The sequence below is a fragment of the Tursiops truncatus genome, chromosome 9, assembly GCF_011762595.2.
Source record: "Tursiops truncatus isolate mTurTru1 chromosome 9, mTurTru1.mat.Y, whole genome shotgun sequence".
NCBI classification, from domain to species: Eukaryota; Metazoa; Chordata; class Mammalia; order Artiodactyla; family Delphinidae; genus Tursiops; species Tursiops truncatus.
The window spans coordinates 53,755,112-53,773,941 of NC_047042.1; the positions used below are offsets into that span (position 1 = coordinate 53,755,112).

The 18,830-nt window shown below is 40.2% G+C and overlaps 1 protein-coding gene across 4 annotated transcripts in view; it reads right to left on the bottom strand.

The window, feature by feature from the left end:
• ADAM22 (ADAM metallopeptidase domain 22) overlaps positions 1 to 18,830 on the bottom strand; it is a 244,114-nt gene that overhangs the window by 101,680 nt on the left and 123,604 nt on the right. For all 4 annotated transcript variants that reach the window (XM_073809746.1, XM_073809745.1, XM_073809744.1 and 1 more), the window contains exon 4: positions 9,593 to 9,659. In XM_073809746.1, coding sequence (XP_073665847.1) covers positions 9,593 to 9,659 — 67 coding nt within the window. The remainder of the gene's footprint in view (positions 1 to 9,592; positions 9,660 to 18,830) is intronic.

An 18,830-nucleotide genomic window follows, 5' to 3' on the forward strand; every position in this document is an offset into this window, starting at 1 on the left:
GTGACTAGCATTAAACCACTGGCAGCTGTTATTTGCCTCTAAGATAAGATGTAGCCTTGGAGTTAATAGATAGCAAAGCCTAGTCTTTCCACAGTACAGTAAGACAGTAACATATGGTAATTATCTATCAGTGAAAGCAGCTCACTAGGACTCCAATACATCAACCATCAAATATATGGTTTTTCTGCTATACTTTTTTTTTTTTTTTTGCGGTACGCGGGCCTCTCACTGTTGTGGCCTTTCCCATTGCGGAGCACAGGCTCCGGACGCGCAGGCTCAGCGGCCATGGCTCATGGGCCCAGCTGCTCTGCGGCATGTGGGATCTTCCCGGACCGGGGCACGAACCCGTGTCCCCTGCATCGGCAGGCGGACTCTCAACCACTGCGCCATCAGGGAAGCCCTTCCGCTATACTTCTGTTCAGCATTTAAAACACTTTATAATACTTTTGTGAGGATATCATGGGTCTTGCAATAGTAATAGAGAAAATTACTGTTTTCTCTATTAGTAGAGTACTATTTTCTCTAATAGTAATAGAGAAAATTACTAGTGAATCCTCCTTCTGATATAATTCACCACTTAAAAATGAAAGTATTTAAAAATGGACAGTAGCTCAAACCCAGAGGACCCAAAGGACAAGGTTTCCTGTGCTGGTCATCTCTAAATTAGAAGATCCTGGAATTGAATCCCACCATCCCTAAAATTCAATTCAATAATTTTTTATCAAATTACTAGAAGTTTAACCCTATTTGTATATTTATTTTTAGAAAGTCTAGATCTCATTCTTGTAGGATTCTTATATCCTGAGGTTTAAGAAAAATCATTTACGTCAGCAGTTAGGAGCTAATGAAGTCATTAAATATAATACAATTTAAAACTAGTTTAGCTACAGCTAATAAGTAAATATTGTGTATAAGGAAAATACATTGATCAATATTTTTTAATCATTCTAATTTTATTACTAGTCATACTGATGTTAAGTCATGGCTAAACTGTTTCAGAGAATGGACTTAAGAAATTTCTCCAAGTCATCTAATTTTAAAATGTGTATATTTGTGGTTAATTTGATTTTTAGTAGTGTAAAAAGATATCATGTCCATAGTTATGACATCCGAAATTTTCGCTCTGGCAAAAGAACCTGTGTGAGGTACCTGCAGCCCATCCCAGAACCTGTATCATCTGCATCTGAAGTTTTCCTTCATCCTGCACCAGAGGTTCTGCTCTCAAAGTTTAGGCTCAGTGCTCTGAGTCCTTAACCTAAATCTCCCAGAAAGTGCAGCAGAAGAAAACAAATACAGATTCTAACATATGGGTAGTTGCATCTGCCAAACATTCCTATCATTGCAGCAGGAGCCCCTCAAAGAACCAACTAAAGATCTTTAATTGAGGCTTCCCTGGTGGCACAGTGGTTAAGAATCCATCTGCCAATGCAGGGAACACGGGTTCGAGCCCTGGTTTGGGAAGATACCACATCCCGTGGAGCAACTAAGCCTGGGCGCTGCAACTACTGAACCCACGTGCCACAACTACTGAAGCCTGCGTGCCTAGAGCCCGTGTTCCGCAACAGAAGCCACCACAATGAGAAACCTGCGCACTGCAACGAAGAGTAACCCCCGCTCTCCACAACGAGAGAAAGCTGGCGCGTAGCAACGAAGACCCAATGCAGCCATAACTAAATAAATAAATAATTTAAAAAAAAAAGACACCTTAAGAAACATTATTCTTTTAACACATTGTGCACATTTGAAGTATTCAAGTATTGAGAATTACGGTCGTCATGGAGAAATCTAGAAAACAGTATGAGAAAGTGTGAATACAATTCAAGATCACAAGCAATTTTCTATGGATGCTTTTTAGGTTTATAGAAGCTAGAGAGTTAGCATGAGCCAGGAAGGTATCTGTTGTCCTGACAGTCAGCATACATAAATTTTTCTAAGTGATTTCTTATAGCTGTCCTCTACTAGTATTTTTTGCTTGTTATTGACACACTCATTGTGGAAGAAAAAAAATTAAGGTGGGATTTTAAAAAAAAGGTATATCTTTTTTTAAGAAAATAGAATTGAAATGGAAATCTGACTTAGAAAAATGAATGCAAAAGGAATTTGTATTCCTAGAGAGGCTACTGGTAGCACAAGCACCTGCTGGGAGATGATATGGTGCTGAGCTAAAAATCTTTCATGGACCTCCAAATTCAGGGAGGGGAGATGGATGTGACCACCAGGAGAAAAACTATCTTGTAAAAAACACTCAGGCTTTCTACTTGCTTCTATATCAACATCCCTGATACTCTGTTTCCAGAAGTGACTGTGGCCATTTCAGTTTGCCTAAACAATATTTTTTAAGGAAAATTACACCACCATTCCATCAGAGTAAAAGGTTCTCTAGAGTCACAATAACCTCTCTCACCCATTAAGCAGACACTTTTTCCCCTGACACCTGCTCTCCAACACATAACACTCTCTCCAATTCCTTCACCCATTTCCAGACTTCAACCTTGACCCTTTGCTTTTGACTTCTCATCCATCTTCTTACTGCCACTATGGACATAATTAAGACTTTGAGACAATGATCCTTGAGTGCACTCAATTCAATTAAGTGATGGATAGTAACCAGTTAAGTGCCAGTCAAAAGTCAATACTGGAAAATGTGTGTCTCTACATATCCATCCTCAACGATTGGTATCCTGATTCAAGGACGAGTTGGGAGTGCTCACATACAGTTTAGAAATAATTTGAACTAATAAAAAAAAGACACTCAGCAGCTATTACTTTTGATTATTATCATAACAGATCAAATAATTTAACCAAAAAAACACTATCAGAACTAATAATATTGATGACTGGGCATGATCTTTCATTGGTAATAATACAATTAATCATATCTTTACCAAGATGTCTATTTTTACTTTTTGACTCCAAGGAAATCCACTTCCTCCCCCATCCATACATATCTAGAGGATTTACCATTCCTCTCCTAGTGTTCTAAAACTCCTACTATGGCTATTTTCCTGAGATATGAAAAATAAAACAGACTTAGTACTAGAGTGTGTCTTTACCATTTTTGCCTAAGGCAACTGACGTTATCTAAAAGCTACCCAACTGCGGGCTTCCCTGGTGGCGCAGTAATTGGGAGTCCACCTGCCGATGCAGGAGACACGGGTTCGTGCCCCGGTCCGGGAGGATCCCACATGCCGCGGAGTGGCTGGGCCCGTGAGCCATGGCCGCTGAGCCTGCGCTTCCGGAGCCTGTGCTCCGCAACGGGAGATGCCACAGCACTGAGAGGCCCGCGTACCGCAAAAAAAAAAAAAAGCTACCCAACTGCATAACCAAATTTAAGAGGGATACCTAAAGGCTCTTCACTTAGACCACCATTTCAGTTTAAAGAGAAGACTATAAAGGAGTAATTGTTAGGGACCTCCGAAAAATGAGATATGTATATAATAAGTCTACATAAAATACCTATCAATTTGTATAGCTATCCTATTTTACATACTGTAGAATATATATAGATAATATGGTATAAGAGTCAGCTCTGGAGTTAGATAACCTAGATTCAAACTGCAGCTCTACCCCTCCTTACTGTGCTGCTTTCAGCGTTATGTAACCTCTCTGTACCTCAGTTTCCTGTCAAGTGGGATAATAGTTATATTTATAATCGGAGGTTGTTTTGAGGATTGAATATATGTAAATTCATACGCCTGTCACATCATGAACAATAAATGTTAGTGATTACTATTATTAGGATTATAATACTGATTAACCAGAGCCTATATAATGGGAGACTTAGACCGACCAGCATATTGGCAGTTGTCAACTTCAAGATAAAAAAGTTAGCTAACAATAAAACAGAAAACTGGGGCTTCCCTGGTGGCGCAGTGGTTGAGGGTACGCCTACCAATGTGGGGGACGCGGGTTCGTGCCCCGGTCCGGGAGGATCCCGCATGCCGCAGAGCGGTTGGGCCCGTGTGTCCGGAGCCTGTGCTCCGCGGCCGGAGAAGCCACAGCGGTGAGAGGCCCGCGTACCGAAAAAAAAAAAAAAAAAAAAAAAAACCAGCAAACTGCATGGTTTAGACTCATTCACTGCTACTCATCAATTTCAGTTTCCTTTGTCTTAAGAAGCCAGAACCATAGTTGGCCACAATCAAAATAAAAAGATTCTGTTCCCAGGGTATTCTCATTAATAGAGGTTTTATGTTTAAATTCTTTTTAAAGTTTATGTCAAACACACAAAAGTTCTCCCTCAACTAGGGGACAAATTTCAAATTTAATTTTTAAATGAGTTGGAAATAAATGAAGTGAAAGATGATATTAATATGTTTTATTAAAGGAACAAATAAAAAGTATCTATCATGTTTTTTTCTGCTTAAAGCCTTTCTTTGTAAACTTTGGCTAAAAAAAAAAGGTTTACATAGAACTTCAAGATCAGGATTATGCACCTCTATGATCGGAATAAAACAACCTTCCATGAGACACAGAATGTCTTGCAGATAATACAAATCATTATCTTAAGGAAAGATCACTAAAATATATTTTATTTTACTGTAAATATAAAATTGCAATCAAGAGCAAAACCCAGACTGTGAGAGACTGTATAGGATAAACAACCTGATTTCTTCAACAAATATCAATAAATTGTAAGGAAGAATAAAAAGAGAAAGATAAGCAGAAACCAATGGTTTAAAGGAGACTTTTAAAAACTTAGTAAAAAAAAAAAAAAACCTAAACACACAAAACTAAACTCTAGGACACACTTGGGTGATAAAACTATAAACGAAATTAAGGAAAAAATAACCACAAAAGTCAGGATAGTGTTTACATGTCTTACAAGAGGAGGAGGGAGGGACTTGGGCTTGGGAAGCAGCACATGGAAAAGTGGGCCAAGGTCTTTTTTTGTGTGTGTGTGCTACACAGGCCTCTCACCGCTGTAGCCTCTCCCGTTGCGGAGCACAGGCTCCAGACGCGCAGGCTCAGCGGCCATGGCTCAGGGGCCCAGCTGCTCCACGGTATGTGGGATCCTCCCAGACCAGGGCACGAACCTGTATCCCCTGCATCGGCAAGCGTCCTCCCAACCACTGTGCCACCAGGGAAGCCCTTCAAGGTCTATTTCTTAAACTGGATAGTGGTTATCGGGTGTTCACCCTTCAGTCATTTTTGTGTCAGTGTTATATTTTACAATTAAAAAGATTTTAAAAATAAAATTGCAATCTAAAAGATTCACCAAAGTAGCTATTAAGTATTTTTTTTTCATGAAAATGTCTTCCTTTTCCTACATACATACTCACACCCTTAAATCAAATGCACTGCACCTGAATTTTCACAAATAAAGGTTCCATGACACCTGAGCAGAGTCATTTACCAGACTGGTTTCTAGCCATTGTTTAAATCAGACTTGATAATTATTTTGATTTTAATTTTGCATCCTCAAGATCAATATGATTGGGCTTCCCTGGTGGTGCAGTGGTTGAGAATCCACCTGCCAATGCAGGGGACACGGGTTCAAGCCCTAGTCCAGGAAGATCCCACATGCTGCGGAACAACTAAGCCCATGTGCCACAACTACTGAGCCTGTGCTCTAGAGCCCATGAGCCACAACTACTGAGCCCGTGTGCCACAACTACTGAAGCCCAAGTACCTAGAGCCCATGCTCCGCAACAAGAGAAGCCACTGCAGTGAGAAGCCCACACACCACAAGGAAAAGTAGCCCCCCACTCGCCTCAACTAGACAAAAGCCTGTGCACAGCAACAAAGACCCAACACAGCCAAAAATAAATAAATAAAATGAATAAATTTATATGAAAAAAGATCAATACGATGTTTGTGCCAACTGACAAAAACAAAAAGTTCTTACCTACAGTTTTGCTTTGATCCCATATACCCTTTCAAATACTTGAATGCCAGGAGAAAAGCCAATTTAGAAAAAAAATCATAGGCCTCTTAGGGAAGGTGTTATGGGCTGAATTTTATATTGTATTCACCTAAAATTCGTGCATTGAAGTCCTAACTCCTAGTACCTCAGATTATAACTATATTTGGAGATAGAGTTTTTCAAGAGGTAATTAAGTTAAAATGAGGTCATTAGGGTGGGCCCTGATCCAGTATGACTGGACTGGTGTCCTTCTAAGAAGAAATTAGGATACAGATACACACAGAGAGAAGAGCATGTGAAGACACAGAGAGAAGACAGCCATCTGTAAGCCAAAGAGAGAGGCTTAAAGAAACCAACCCTGCTGACACCTTGATCTTGGACTTCTAGCCTTGAGAACTGTAAGAAAATAAAATAAATTTCTCTGTTCAAGCCACCCTGTCTATGGGACTTTCTTATGGCAGCCCTAGCAAACTAATGTAGAAGGTAAAGGAGGAATAAAATATTCTGGTTTTTTTTTAAGTAGTAGAGGGAAGAAAAAGAAAAATATTAAATGTTATAATTTTACAGTTTTACTCGACTCATAATGTATAGTAAATAGAGAAACTTAAGAAAGTTCTGAGTCATTAGTAAAGAATGGAGACCTAACAGGAAACACCCAAAGAGCTAAGCACAGAGGGCAAGACATGAGGAAACCAGCAGGAAAATAACTGGCTACTGACTTTGATTTGATGGGACAGGACTCAATGCTTTCAATATGGTTTCTGGAAAAAACCCAGAGGAGAGTTTTGAGTTTTAAATGGACTAAAAACAAATTGAGGTGATGGGTGAGATCAAAGTGGCTTTTTTTTTTTTTTTCGGTACGCGGACCTCTCACTGTTGTGGCCTCTCCCGTTGCGGAGCACAGGCTCCGGATGCGCAGGCTCAGCGGCCATGGCTCATGGGCCCAGCCGCTCTGCGGCATGTGGGATCTTCCCGGACCGGGGCACGAACCCGTGTCCCCTGCTTCGGCAGGCGGACTCTCAACCACTGTGCCACCTGGGAAGCCCCAAAGTGGTTTTCTTAACGGGAGAAATTCCTCTGGCTCTAGGGTTTGGATGAAGTTTGGATTTACATTTCCCTGGTTGGATAGGCTTGGGAGTTAGGCAAACCATCAAGGAAGAAAATGCAATTCTCAGGCTGGAAAATCAGCAGTGGTTGTGTGGTGAAGTCCGTGTTCTGCGTGTTATATATACCCATGGAGCCTAATGATCTGAGTGGACTATGCTTTGTTGATTAATATAAGTTTCCTGCAAAGGGATACTACTGTAGAGACAGCAGATAGCTATTGCTGGATACACCCTCCAAACCTCCATGCTTATATTTGCATTTCATCATTCCACTGACAGACGTAAACGGAAGTAAATTGTGAACTGCCTGTTTCCTCTCTTCTCTAATTTAGCAAAGGAATAAGATATGCTCTGCATTCTGAAAAGCATCATACAAAATAGAAAATGAAATCAAATAAACAAGGATGAGATTAAAAGGGGTCCAGAGATTCTAAATCTAGTTAACTTTTTTTTCCAACTATAAGCAAAATGGCTCCATTTTCTTATGTCATACTAAGAAGAATCCTAATATGCTTTCTGATGTAACACAGTGATATAAATCAATCAAACATTCAATTAGTCAGTTTTCAAATAAGTTTAGAATAACTTTCTAGAGGGACTGGCATAATTATTATATCTAGATCACTTGTAAAAATTAACATTTTGCGTTAAGTGTTTATCATTTAGAGATGTATAGATGTGTGAAGATTTATTTCCTGGGAAAAATGTCCCAATGTCTGGAATTTGCTTTTGTAGAGGAAGAAAATTTGCCACCCCAAAATGTCTCTTTGGCATATGGATTATTTGGAGCTGAAAATAATCAAGACCCCAAATGACTCAGGAAGAAACTTGGACCTTCCCTAAAACTACCCAAAGAGTGTGGTTAGAGGACCTGTTCCAGGAAGGGAGCTATCACCACAGATGACTACAGGATGAACTAGGTGTGTAGACAGGGAGGAACCTAGCAAAGTCTGTTCCTAAAACTCCTCTCTGTGTCCCATTGTCTCTATGTGACCCAGCAAACATCTGGTTACCAAACATTTGCTTTTCCATCTCCATGTGAATCGCCTTCCCCCTCTTTGAAGTCCCAAACCACTACTCTCAACATCTTTTGTCTTTAGCTGAAGATGGTATCTAAGGTGAGGATTTCATCCTTTTTGGCGAATTACTCAGTTCTTGGTCTCTCCCGTGTATACATGTTATCAAACTTTTGCTTGATTTTTGTCCTGTTAATTTGTCTCATGTATATTTAATTCACAGAGCAGCTAGAAGAACATAGAAGGGTAGAGAAAAATTTCTTCCTCCTGACAGTTTAAAATACTACACACACGTAGAGAGTGAAAAGATTATGAAAATGTTTATAACTGTTGATGCTGGATAATGGGTATGTAGGAGTTCATTGTAGTATTCTTTTTACCTCTGTATATGACTGAGACGTTCCGTAATAAAAAGTTTTCTTTTTTTAGTTAACATATAATTGCAAAATCCAATCCCCTTCACTTGTCACTGGACTAGGACAATGTAATTTATTTTGGTTATTGATAACAGAGTTTAATTTAAATAAAACGCTTTGTTACAGTAATACATTTAAATTGAAAAGCAGTAGACATAAGTTTAAAGGAAAGTAACTTTAGAAAATGTTTACAATATAATGTTTACTGTTAAAAAGCAAGATACAATATTGTAAATATATATGACACCAACTCTGTAAAATATGAAAATATAAATACATGCACAGGACAAAAAAAATACTAGAAGGAAATACAACAAAATGAAAACAAAGTTTATCTGTCAGTGATGAGTTTATGGATGATTTTTCCTTTTTTGATATATTTTTCTCCACTAACAAGTTTTCTAAAATGAGTACAAATTAAATGAATAATCAGAAAAAGAAAGCAAATATACATATTTGCTTTCTTTATATATATATATATATATATATATATATATATGGCATTATAATTCTGATAAGGCAGAATAGACAGTCTGAATGCTGTTCAGAAGAAAATAAACACTTAGCTAAAACTCTTTATACTAAACATTGGTTCTAAAGAAACTCTTGGGTGGGGTTTGATCTCATATGCCTCAGACAACATCATCACTGATATGAAAGACACATACATTCTTATGCCTATAACTGGAGAAGTTTTTTTTTTTTTTTTGGTATGTAATCTTTTTCAGAACTTACCTGACAAGAACCAATATCTTGAGATTTGTCTCCAGGGATTTAAAACTCCCTGGGACATCCCCGTTGACATAATAAGTTCATAATTTTACCAGAGAAATCTTTCCCAAATGAATGCAAAGCCAGGCACCTACCCTGGACCCAAGATTTCACCTCTTGATTCTCAGTGCTAACCTTAAGAGCAAATTTCAGAAATTATTTTCTGTGACATAATCTAAAAGAGAACTACTTGCAGTAATATTAATCCCACAAAGCATAACTCCAACAATTCCTGTAGTACAGTAAGAATTCATTTTCTGGTAACTAATTATTTTTCCCTAAGTCAGTGACACGCTCTCTTGATAAATTCTGAAATATAAAAACCCCAAAACTACATTGGAAGTATCACTGAAGATTAAAATCATAATCAGTACTTAAAAGATTCTCAAAAGTTTCCCCCAAGAGAAAAATTTTACTTACTTTCACTTCCACAGTCTTCCCTCCATGTTCAATGTGTCTCTCCACATATTCAGAGGACAGCAAATCACTGCAACAGAAAGAAATGATGATGAAAGAGGACCTTGAAAATCACCATTAAGTTTACAACATTCCAGCTTGAATGATTCTTTTTGTTTGTTTTGTTTTGTTTTTTTCTTTTATAAATTTATTTATTTATTTTTGGCTGCGTTGGGTCTTCATTGCTGGGCGCGGGCTTTCTCTAGTTGCGGCGAGTGGGGTCTACTCTGTTGCAGTGGGCGGGCTTCTCACTGAGGTGGCTTCTCTTGTTGTAGAGCACGGGCTCTAGACGCATGAGCTCAGAAGTTGTGGCTCGCGGGCTCTAGAATGCAGGCTCAGTAGCTGTGGCACATGGGCTTAGTTGCTTCACAGCATGTGGGATCGTCCCAGACCAGGGCTCGAACCCGTGTTCCCTGCATTGGCAGGCGGATTCTTAACCACTGCGCCACCAGGGAAGCCCAGCTTGAATGATTCTTTAATCCAGATTTTAAAACAAAAATAAAACTTTATAGGTCTCTCTCTCTCTCTCTCTCTCTCTCTCTCTCTCTCACACACACACACACACACACACACACACACACACACACACACACACACCCTAGTACTTGTGAAAGGATATGAGGCTAAACTGACTAAATCACCTGTCACCCCGTTGCTTAGCAGAGCTAGTTCCACCAATCTAGTTCAGCAATTCTAGGAAACTACCATTATTTTTAAGACATCTTATTCTTCCCTTTTTTACTTTAGCTTTTTTGTGTGTGAAGATTTTAATTTAAGTTTTTATTATACCTTACATCCTTCTTTGCTGTTTCTCTCCCCTAACCTTTGAATAGTGGGGTACTCCTAGGAGGCTTAGTCTCCCTACATTCCTTGGTGCTCTTTTCCTATCTCATGTCTTTAAGTATTAAGATGTTGTCAATTTCTAAATATATATTTCCAATTCAGACCTTTTCTCAAACTGTAGATGTAACTGCCTACTGGACATCACTGCTTAAATATCTAATAGGCATCTCAAACTTAACATGCCAAGGCTGAATTCTCTGACCCTCACTCATTCCCACCACCTGCTCAGCCCACAGCCTTCCACAACAGCTAACATCAACACCATCATTTCAACTGCTTTGCCCAAAACTTTGAAATTATTGACTCTTCTCACACCCCACATCCTTGCTTTAGCTTTTTACCAAACACTTTTGATTTACTACCATACTTTACCATTTCTCATATATTACGTGTGATATTTTATCTAACAAAATATTAGTTTCCCCCACAAAAAAATTAAACAGAGGCAAAGAAAGTTAGAAGAAATGAAAAAGAATATACTTTCAGCATTTTAAAATAAGCTTTTTTGAAATCTCTCCTAAACAACCACCACCTTCTTGTATAATTTTTAAATGTTTACATCATCTTAAATATACTTCTCTTTAATTCTATATAAGAGGAAAAAATTTCCCCTTTAACAGAGGCACCTCAAGGCACAACTCCAATAACAGTCTTAAAGTCTTTAAATTTTTAAAGCAGTAAAATGTAGATAAAATTCACATTAATAAATAAAAATATAAACTTCTAAACCTACCCCTCTATTAATAAACATTCACCCAACTAAAAAACTGTGTTTCACAGTGCTCTGAAGGTCACCATCCAAAACTGTCCCAATCATAAAAGAAGGTGAATTTCTAAGCACAAGAGCTACCATGATAAGCACTATGCCTACAGTTGCTTGGAATGTAAACAGAAAGATCAAACACGCATTACATTAATGCCGGCACGAGAGTCAGTTTCTTATAGTATCTGATGCTTACATTTCTATCTAGGTAACCTATAATTATAGTCTAAGTCCTTGTTTCATTTGTCTTTGGAATACATTTTCCTATTGACTTTACCGGGAAACAGCTAGAATACTCTAAGCTGCAAGTTGTAGAAAACACAACTAAAAGTGGCTTAAATAATCAGGACATTGATATCATTTCTTGTTAGAAATTCCAGGGCAGGTGTGATGTGAATTTGCTTCTGCAACTCTTCAATTCTGGTAGCTGAATACATTTAAAGTTTACAAAATATAGGCAAAACACTTTTTAAGATGTTTTAAATATAGACAAGTAGCTACTAAGCAAAATTTTGTTAGATGTGGGCAGAATGCATAAGATGTGTAAAGCATAAGTAAGAAGATCATATGTGTACCTCACATTGATAGAAAGGGATGGATGACCAAAAGGTACGTAACATTTTTAAGGCACCTGGGTAATCAGTGTTCATGATATAACAAATATATAAAAGACGCTATATATGCAAGATATGCTTATACATAAACAGTTAATATTTATGAGGTCTCATTTCAACCACCTATTGGTAACACCCAGGATTTCTCAACTTCCACAATACTGACATTTCAGGCCAGATAATTCTTGGTCTTGGGGAGTATCTTATGCATAGTCACATGATTAGCAGTATCCATGACCTCCACCCACTAGATGCCACATCACACACACACACACACACACAGACACACACACACACACCAGCCATGACAATCACAAACGTCTCCAGACATTGCCAAATGTACACTGCGGGGTAAAACTACCCTGGTTAAGAACTGCTACTGACACCCATTCCTGCCCCATGTTTTCTCCGAACCAACAGAATTCATGGTTGTTCATCAAGCTAATTGGCAGGCTGTAGCTCCTGACCAAGCATATTTGTCCCTGTGTCTCTCAGATACAGCACGTGGGTGTCATTAGCTCAGGCCACCTTGCATCTGTGGAGCTTGCCCAAACCTCATCTCTGGTCCTTGTAACTACATATCAGCAGCGAAGGCAGATGCAGCAGAGAGAGAAGCAGATCCTAAGAATACAGTGTATCCCAGTACACATTAGCTAGAGTGGTCCTTCCACCCCACCTGCACCCTATCCTAAGCGTGCTAACCTACCCTTTTCTTTCCTCTTGCTTCTCACTGTGTGCTTTAATTTGATTTAGCAAATTATGTGATTTGAGGATTTTAATTTGGTCTGTGAGGGCTTGCTGTTTGTTCCCTTACTTCTGGGATAGCTTGCTAGCTAGTATACTTGTAGGCAACCATTGCAGCAGAGTAGTTTTCCACTGGACATCACAGCGGTTCCAGGGCTGGTTCATGTGGTAGCTCAGCACCATTAATGAGACCAGGAGCATGTCCATCCTTCTGCTCTGCCATCAGAATGGTGGGTGACGTGTACTTGTAACTGGCTCCTCTCATGACCCTAACATGGCTGCTGCAGATCTAAGCATCTCACGCAGATAAAGATATCCCAAGGTAAAAAAGCCTCGTATTTCTTTACAAGAGTCAGCAAACTCTCCACGAAAAGCCTCTAGCATTCATCTTCTCAAGTATGTTTTGCCAGGATTACATTACTTGGCCCTGCCAAAGCCAGTCTCTTTGTTGTTGTTGTTGCGGCCTCTCCCGCTGCGGAGCACAGGCTCCAGACGCGCAGGCCGGGACGCGCAGGCTCAGCGGCCGTTGCTCACGGGCCCAGCCGCTCCGCGGCATGTGGGATCTTCCCGGACCAGGGCACGAACCCGTGTCCCCTGCATCGGCAGGCGGACTCTCAACCACTGCGCCACCGGGGAAGCCCCCAAAGCGAGTCTTTTGACAAGGACATTTGTCTCTGAACAATCAAGATTCTCCTCCCCCTCCCTCTCCTCCTCCCATGAACATCATGGCTACTCAGAGAGAGGTGAACAACACTACAGGGTGGAGAGAATAGCTGTTGTATAGCCAACAGACAGCTGTCTTTTTTTTTTTTCTTTTTTTCGGTACACGGGCCTCTCACTGTTGTGGCCTCTCCCGTCGCGGAGCACAGGCTCCGGACACGCAGGCTCAGCGGCCACGGCCCACGGACCCAGCCACTCCGCGGCATGTGGGACCCTCCCAGACCAGGGCACGAACCCGTGTCCCCTGCACCGGCAGGCGGACTCTCAACCACTGCGCCACCAGGGAAGCCGCTGTCTTTTTTTTTTTTTAATATAATTTTTATCATGAGTATGTTGGATACTTCACAAATTTCCCAAGGTTTCGAACAAAATAGTGAAGCTTCATGGTCAAGATCTGCTGAAGCAAAACCTGTCATTGCTCCACCATCCACATCCCACTCTTCATCCAAGACCATACCCTCAACAGGAGAGGTACCAGAAAGATGTCTGCAAAACACTGCCCCCTAACCTTGCTATCAGTTTCCAACAACTTCTCCAGCGGTGAGAGCGAAAAATTACCCTACAGAGTCAGTGTTTATCAGCAGAGCCAGCCAGATTCCCTCTCTTGGGAATCTGAACTAGTAAATTCAGAAAAAAAGAATCATTCAGTGGATGAAGAAAAGAGAAACAGAAAGTCAAAAATAAGCAGTCACTTGAGAGAAACTGGGCTGTGCCAGTGGTGAATCCTGTTACCCAAAGAGTGGTTCCTCTCCTGGTGGATCTCAAGCCAAAGAGTGGGAGAAGGAAGAATTTATTACTTGCAGCAAGTAAGGAGAACACCAGGGATCTTTCCCAAAGCAGTGTCTCCCCCAAGAGCAAAACTGGGGAAGTTTTAAGCTAAGGTTACATGCATATTCATGAAAGGGCTTGAGGTGAAGAAAATTCAGCATAGAACTGGGGCAATGGTCAACAGAGTCCACACTTTAGTTGATTGAAGTCATGAGGGTCAGAAAAGGTCAATATCATCATTCCTTAGGTTCCATTCGATCGGGTGGTTGAGTGCTCCAGGGGGATTTAAATTCTTCAAAACAGCTCAAGAAAGTGCTTGAGGCTAATCTTTACCACTGAAACAGAACTAGGAGTCTTTACAACTGATTTATTATCTTTGCTATTGTTACTTCTCTTGCCTGTAAACAGCTTACTCTTTGTTCCCTTGAGATCATTATTACTGAGATCTATTCAAGGGTAAGCACTGTGGCCAGGCTTAGATCATAAATGGCTTCTATGTCAAAAACCTATATCTAGTCTTTTCCTCCAGCCCAGCCGTGATGTTGGATACCTTTCTCCTTCACTGCCCTGTGAGTAAACCCCCATTACTGGAGCCAGCAGGAGTGAGATCAAAAATGGGGAGGGGGCTTCCCTGGTGGCGCAGTGGTTGAGAGTCCGCCTGCCGATACAGGGGACACGGATTCGTGCCCCGGTCCGGGAAGATCCCACATGCCGCGGAGCGGCTGGGCCCGTGAGCCATGGCCGCTGAGCCTGCGCGTCCGGAGCCTGTGCTCTGCAACGGGAGAGGCCACAACAGTGAGAGGCCCGCGTACCGCCAAAAAAAAAAAAGCGGGGGGTGGGGGGGAGAATTGTATAGTAGTAGGAGTAATAATAATAATGATTTTTTTAAAAAAACAAACAGCGTTTGAGTCTTCCAGGTATTCAAATTTCAAGGGAATATTTTTCTTTGAATTATAAAATCTAGGAATTAAGAGAGTATGAGTCACCACATGAATTACAGCAAAGAAAAGCCTCTGCTCAGGAATTATGCAGCTATTTCAATCAAGCCTCTATACCTACAAGTATTGCTAGAAAGGGCTGTCTGTAATTTAAACCAAAATCAGCCCATGCAATTTTTGGTTTTGTTTGCGGTATTGTGGAAGTCTGCTAAGTATTGTTATTTTAATTATTGGGCTGAAAAACCTTCTATTTAAAATGTCATTGTTTGCAGTCGTAGAGAATGGACTTGAGGACACAGGGAGGGGGAAGGGTAAACTGGGACTAAGTGAGAGGGTGGCACTGACATATATACACTACCAAATGTAAAATAGATAGCTAGTGGGAAGGAGCTGCATAGCACAGGGAGATCAGAGGGGTAGGATAAGGAGGGTGGAAGGGAGACACAAGAGGGAGGGAATATGGGGATATATGTATATGTATAGATAATTCACTTTGTTATACAGCAGAAACTAACACAACATTGTAAAGCAATTATACTCCAATAAAGATGTGTAAAAAAAAAAGTCATTTTTTCTTCTACTGAAGCATAAAATCCTTACTACCACCAACTTAGAACCTCAGTAAAAATTTCTGAAGCCTCCTAAAGTAGAGGTAATCAAAATTACCCTAAGTTCTTTTTTTTTTTTTAAGATCATTGTTTATCATTAAGTAGGAATCTACTTAATTTTAAGTGTGGGAAAATGAAGGATCTTCTTAACACATGGGAAATTTTATCTGACCGGGTAGAATTTGCTTCCTGTTAACAGCTAACTCAAAACTAATGTGTGAATGCTTCTTTGTGAATTTTGAAAGATGGAAGTGAAAATCATTTTCAGTCAAATTCTAAACCCTCTCATTTTCTAAAGGAAATAAGGAGATGTTTTAAAAATTAGAAATGTATTCTGAGGCCCCTTTTTTAAAATTTATTTGCGTGCCATAATATGCCTGGAATAAGCAAAACAAATACAATGTAAACATTTTCAGTCATAATAATGATTATCCTTTGTCTATTGTGCTACTGAATCAGAGGCAGCTGGTATAGTACAAAGGTTTTGGAATTTAAAAACAAAAGAGCAAATATTCTGATTTCCTATCCAAACGCTGCCCGTTTACTAACTGTGTGACCTTGGCCAAGTTATTTAATCTTTATGAACACAATTTGCCCATATCTAAAATGAAGATAATAAAAATTTCTTTATAAAGTTGGTACGGTATTAAATCAGAACATATGTGAAAGGCCTCCCAAATCCTGATTTCAATTATCCCACTCCTTATTCATCATCTCCTATCCATCTTTCTCTAGAACTCGCACTTTAACTGTTTGTGTTACGGAACCCAGCTTCAGCTGGAAAACCAGTACTTGAGAGATGCGTGTTGGTTGGAAAGAAAAGCCTGCTTTAATCAGGAGGCCAGCAACCTGGGGAGAAGGCAGACTTGTGACCAAAAACCAACTCCGAAGATTCTGCTTGACCATGAAAGTTTTTAAAGAGAGAATCATTTGGGGAGGGGGTCAGAGTCTTCGTTATCTTCCACTGTGTGCAAACTTTCTTCTGATTGGTTGGTAGTGAGGTAACAGGGCGGTGCTCCAGGAATCTTGTGCTCAGCCTGAAGTTACCATCCTCCACCTGCGTGGGGCCTTAGTTCCTACAAATGAACTCAAAGGTATTGGTTATTATATTCCTTGAGGAGGAACCAGAACCCTCCTGCATTGCTGCACTATTGTTTCTTGACTGCTTCTCCTTTGTTTCTTCATTCCCTCCGTTCATTCCCTGATAAGCAACTGTTTGCCATTTGGAACTTGAGGAAGGTCAAGGGGGCTGAATGAAACCCATCACCTACAAACAAGAAATGGGGAAACAGAAAGGATTTATACCTAGGAGGGCCCCACGGGGTCCAGCTCCATTTCATTTGGAGACTTTTAAACCATTGACCCTACCTACTACTTTTTCACTGTCCTTCACCTCCCTCTGACCCCCCTAATCTAGCTTACAGTCCATGATTCATCATGAAAATCACTCCCTTCCTCCTCTCTCTCTCCACTATGCTCATTGGCCAAACCTCAACCATGGTAAAACTTAACTCTTCTACGAATCAAAGTCTGACCCCCTAGAAGTGGAACATCCTGAATGGTTGTACATTGAACCACGTAATTTATGACCACAATATCAAGTGGTTCCCCTTAACACAATACTGCCCATAAATCCACTAGTCCATTTTACTAGACAATTTACTCTGAGAAGACCCTTCCAAACTTTTCTCTCCTAAAATCTCCAAGGCATTTCTTGATCATCACTCCCTGCTGATGACCTCACTTCTGTATCCACTGAGAAAGTGGAAACAGAAAAGGGCTGCTTCATCTTTCCAATCCACCAACACCCCTGTTTTCTGAACCAGTCTCTGAAACAGAGCAAGACACTATGGGGCCTTCCCAGGACAGAACTTCCTCCACGTCCACCGCCCGCCTTTTGTCTGTAGAAAAACTTTAGCCAAATAATAAATTTAATGAGAGAAATGAGAAAATGCAGAAGCAAAGGAAAACAGTCAAATAATAGCAAATAATAATAGTTTAGTCATTAAGAAAAGTCAAGGACCTTTAGTTCATCCTCAAGGGCTATAAATAATATTCTGAGCCACATCCTTGGAGCTGTTTTGTAGATACTGAAACCCCCACCAGGTGGAAGAAGTTAACTACAGGATGACCAGACTGTAGCCATGACATGAGCTGCCACAATTCTGAGCACTGGACTCAAGAAAACCAACGCTCCAACTGAAGATGAACTGTACCTAAAACAATCAAGATGATGCCGATCAGACCACCACATGGCTAATTTCAAGATGATAATCAGAGCTGACTGTGCTGTTCTGCATGTAGCCCTTTCCCTCTGCATATACACCCCTGAAACTCCCCTTTAAAAGCTCTTGCCCACTGATCAACAGTGGAGAGTTGGGTTTTGGAAATGATTCTGCCTTCTCCCCCAGCTGCCAGCCTCCGCAGTAAAACAAACTTTTCTTTCTAGCAACACTTGCCTCTCCAGTATTGGCTTTCGAGGTGTGAGCAGCCAGACATCTCAAACTCAACATGGTTAATGCATAACTCTCTCAGCCAAATCGCAATAGTCAATTCCCTACTCAAAATGTATCCTACTAGTAACTTCACAGTGAAGAAAACTGGGGGACATCACTTTAACTGAGTGATCGTAGTTAACATTGCCAATAATGGAAGAAACCAAAATCATGGGCTCCCAAAGTGATGCACTGAGAAGGATAAATCATTTACAGTATTCCCACTAAAAATGCATAAGAAACAAAGAAACAAATGAATAGAGAAACCTGAATCAGCAATAGCTTTTCAAAGAAATAGCCTCAGGGCAAAGATCTAATCCAAAGTGCTGCCATTCAAATGTGACCTCAAGGTCAAGATCAAATCAAGGGTATGGTTGTAAGACACTTTGATAAGACCTCAGAAGGACTTTTAATGCTGTTTCGCCTAGACTATATCATCTATATTAAAAAAGTTTCCAAGATTCTTAAGAGCCTGCCTATTATTGATAGATCCTCAGCTACACCATAAAGTTTCTAAGAACCTTAAGGTATGACTCATAGATATTCTCACCTAAACAAAAGACTTCTCAGAATCTTAAGGGCATCTTAACTCACAGTCCAAAGTAGAGAAAGGCCTATCTCAAGACGATTTGTGGATGTGGTTTTTTCTGATGGGGTAAATCCCTCAGATTCACATGAAACCCACCAATGGAAACACCACCAGCTTGGA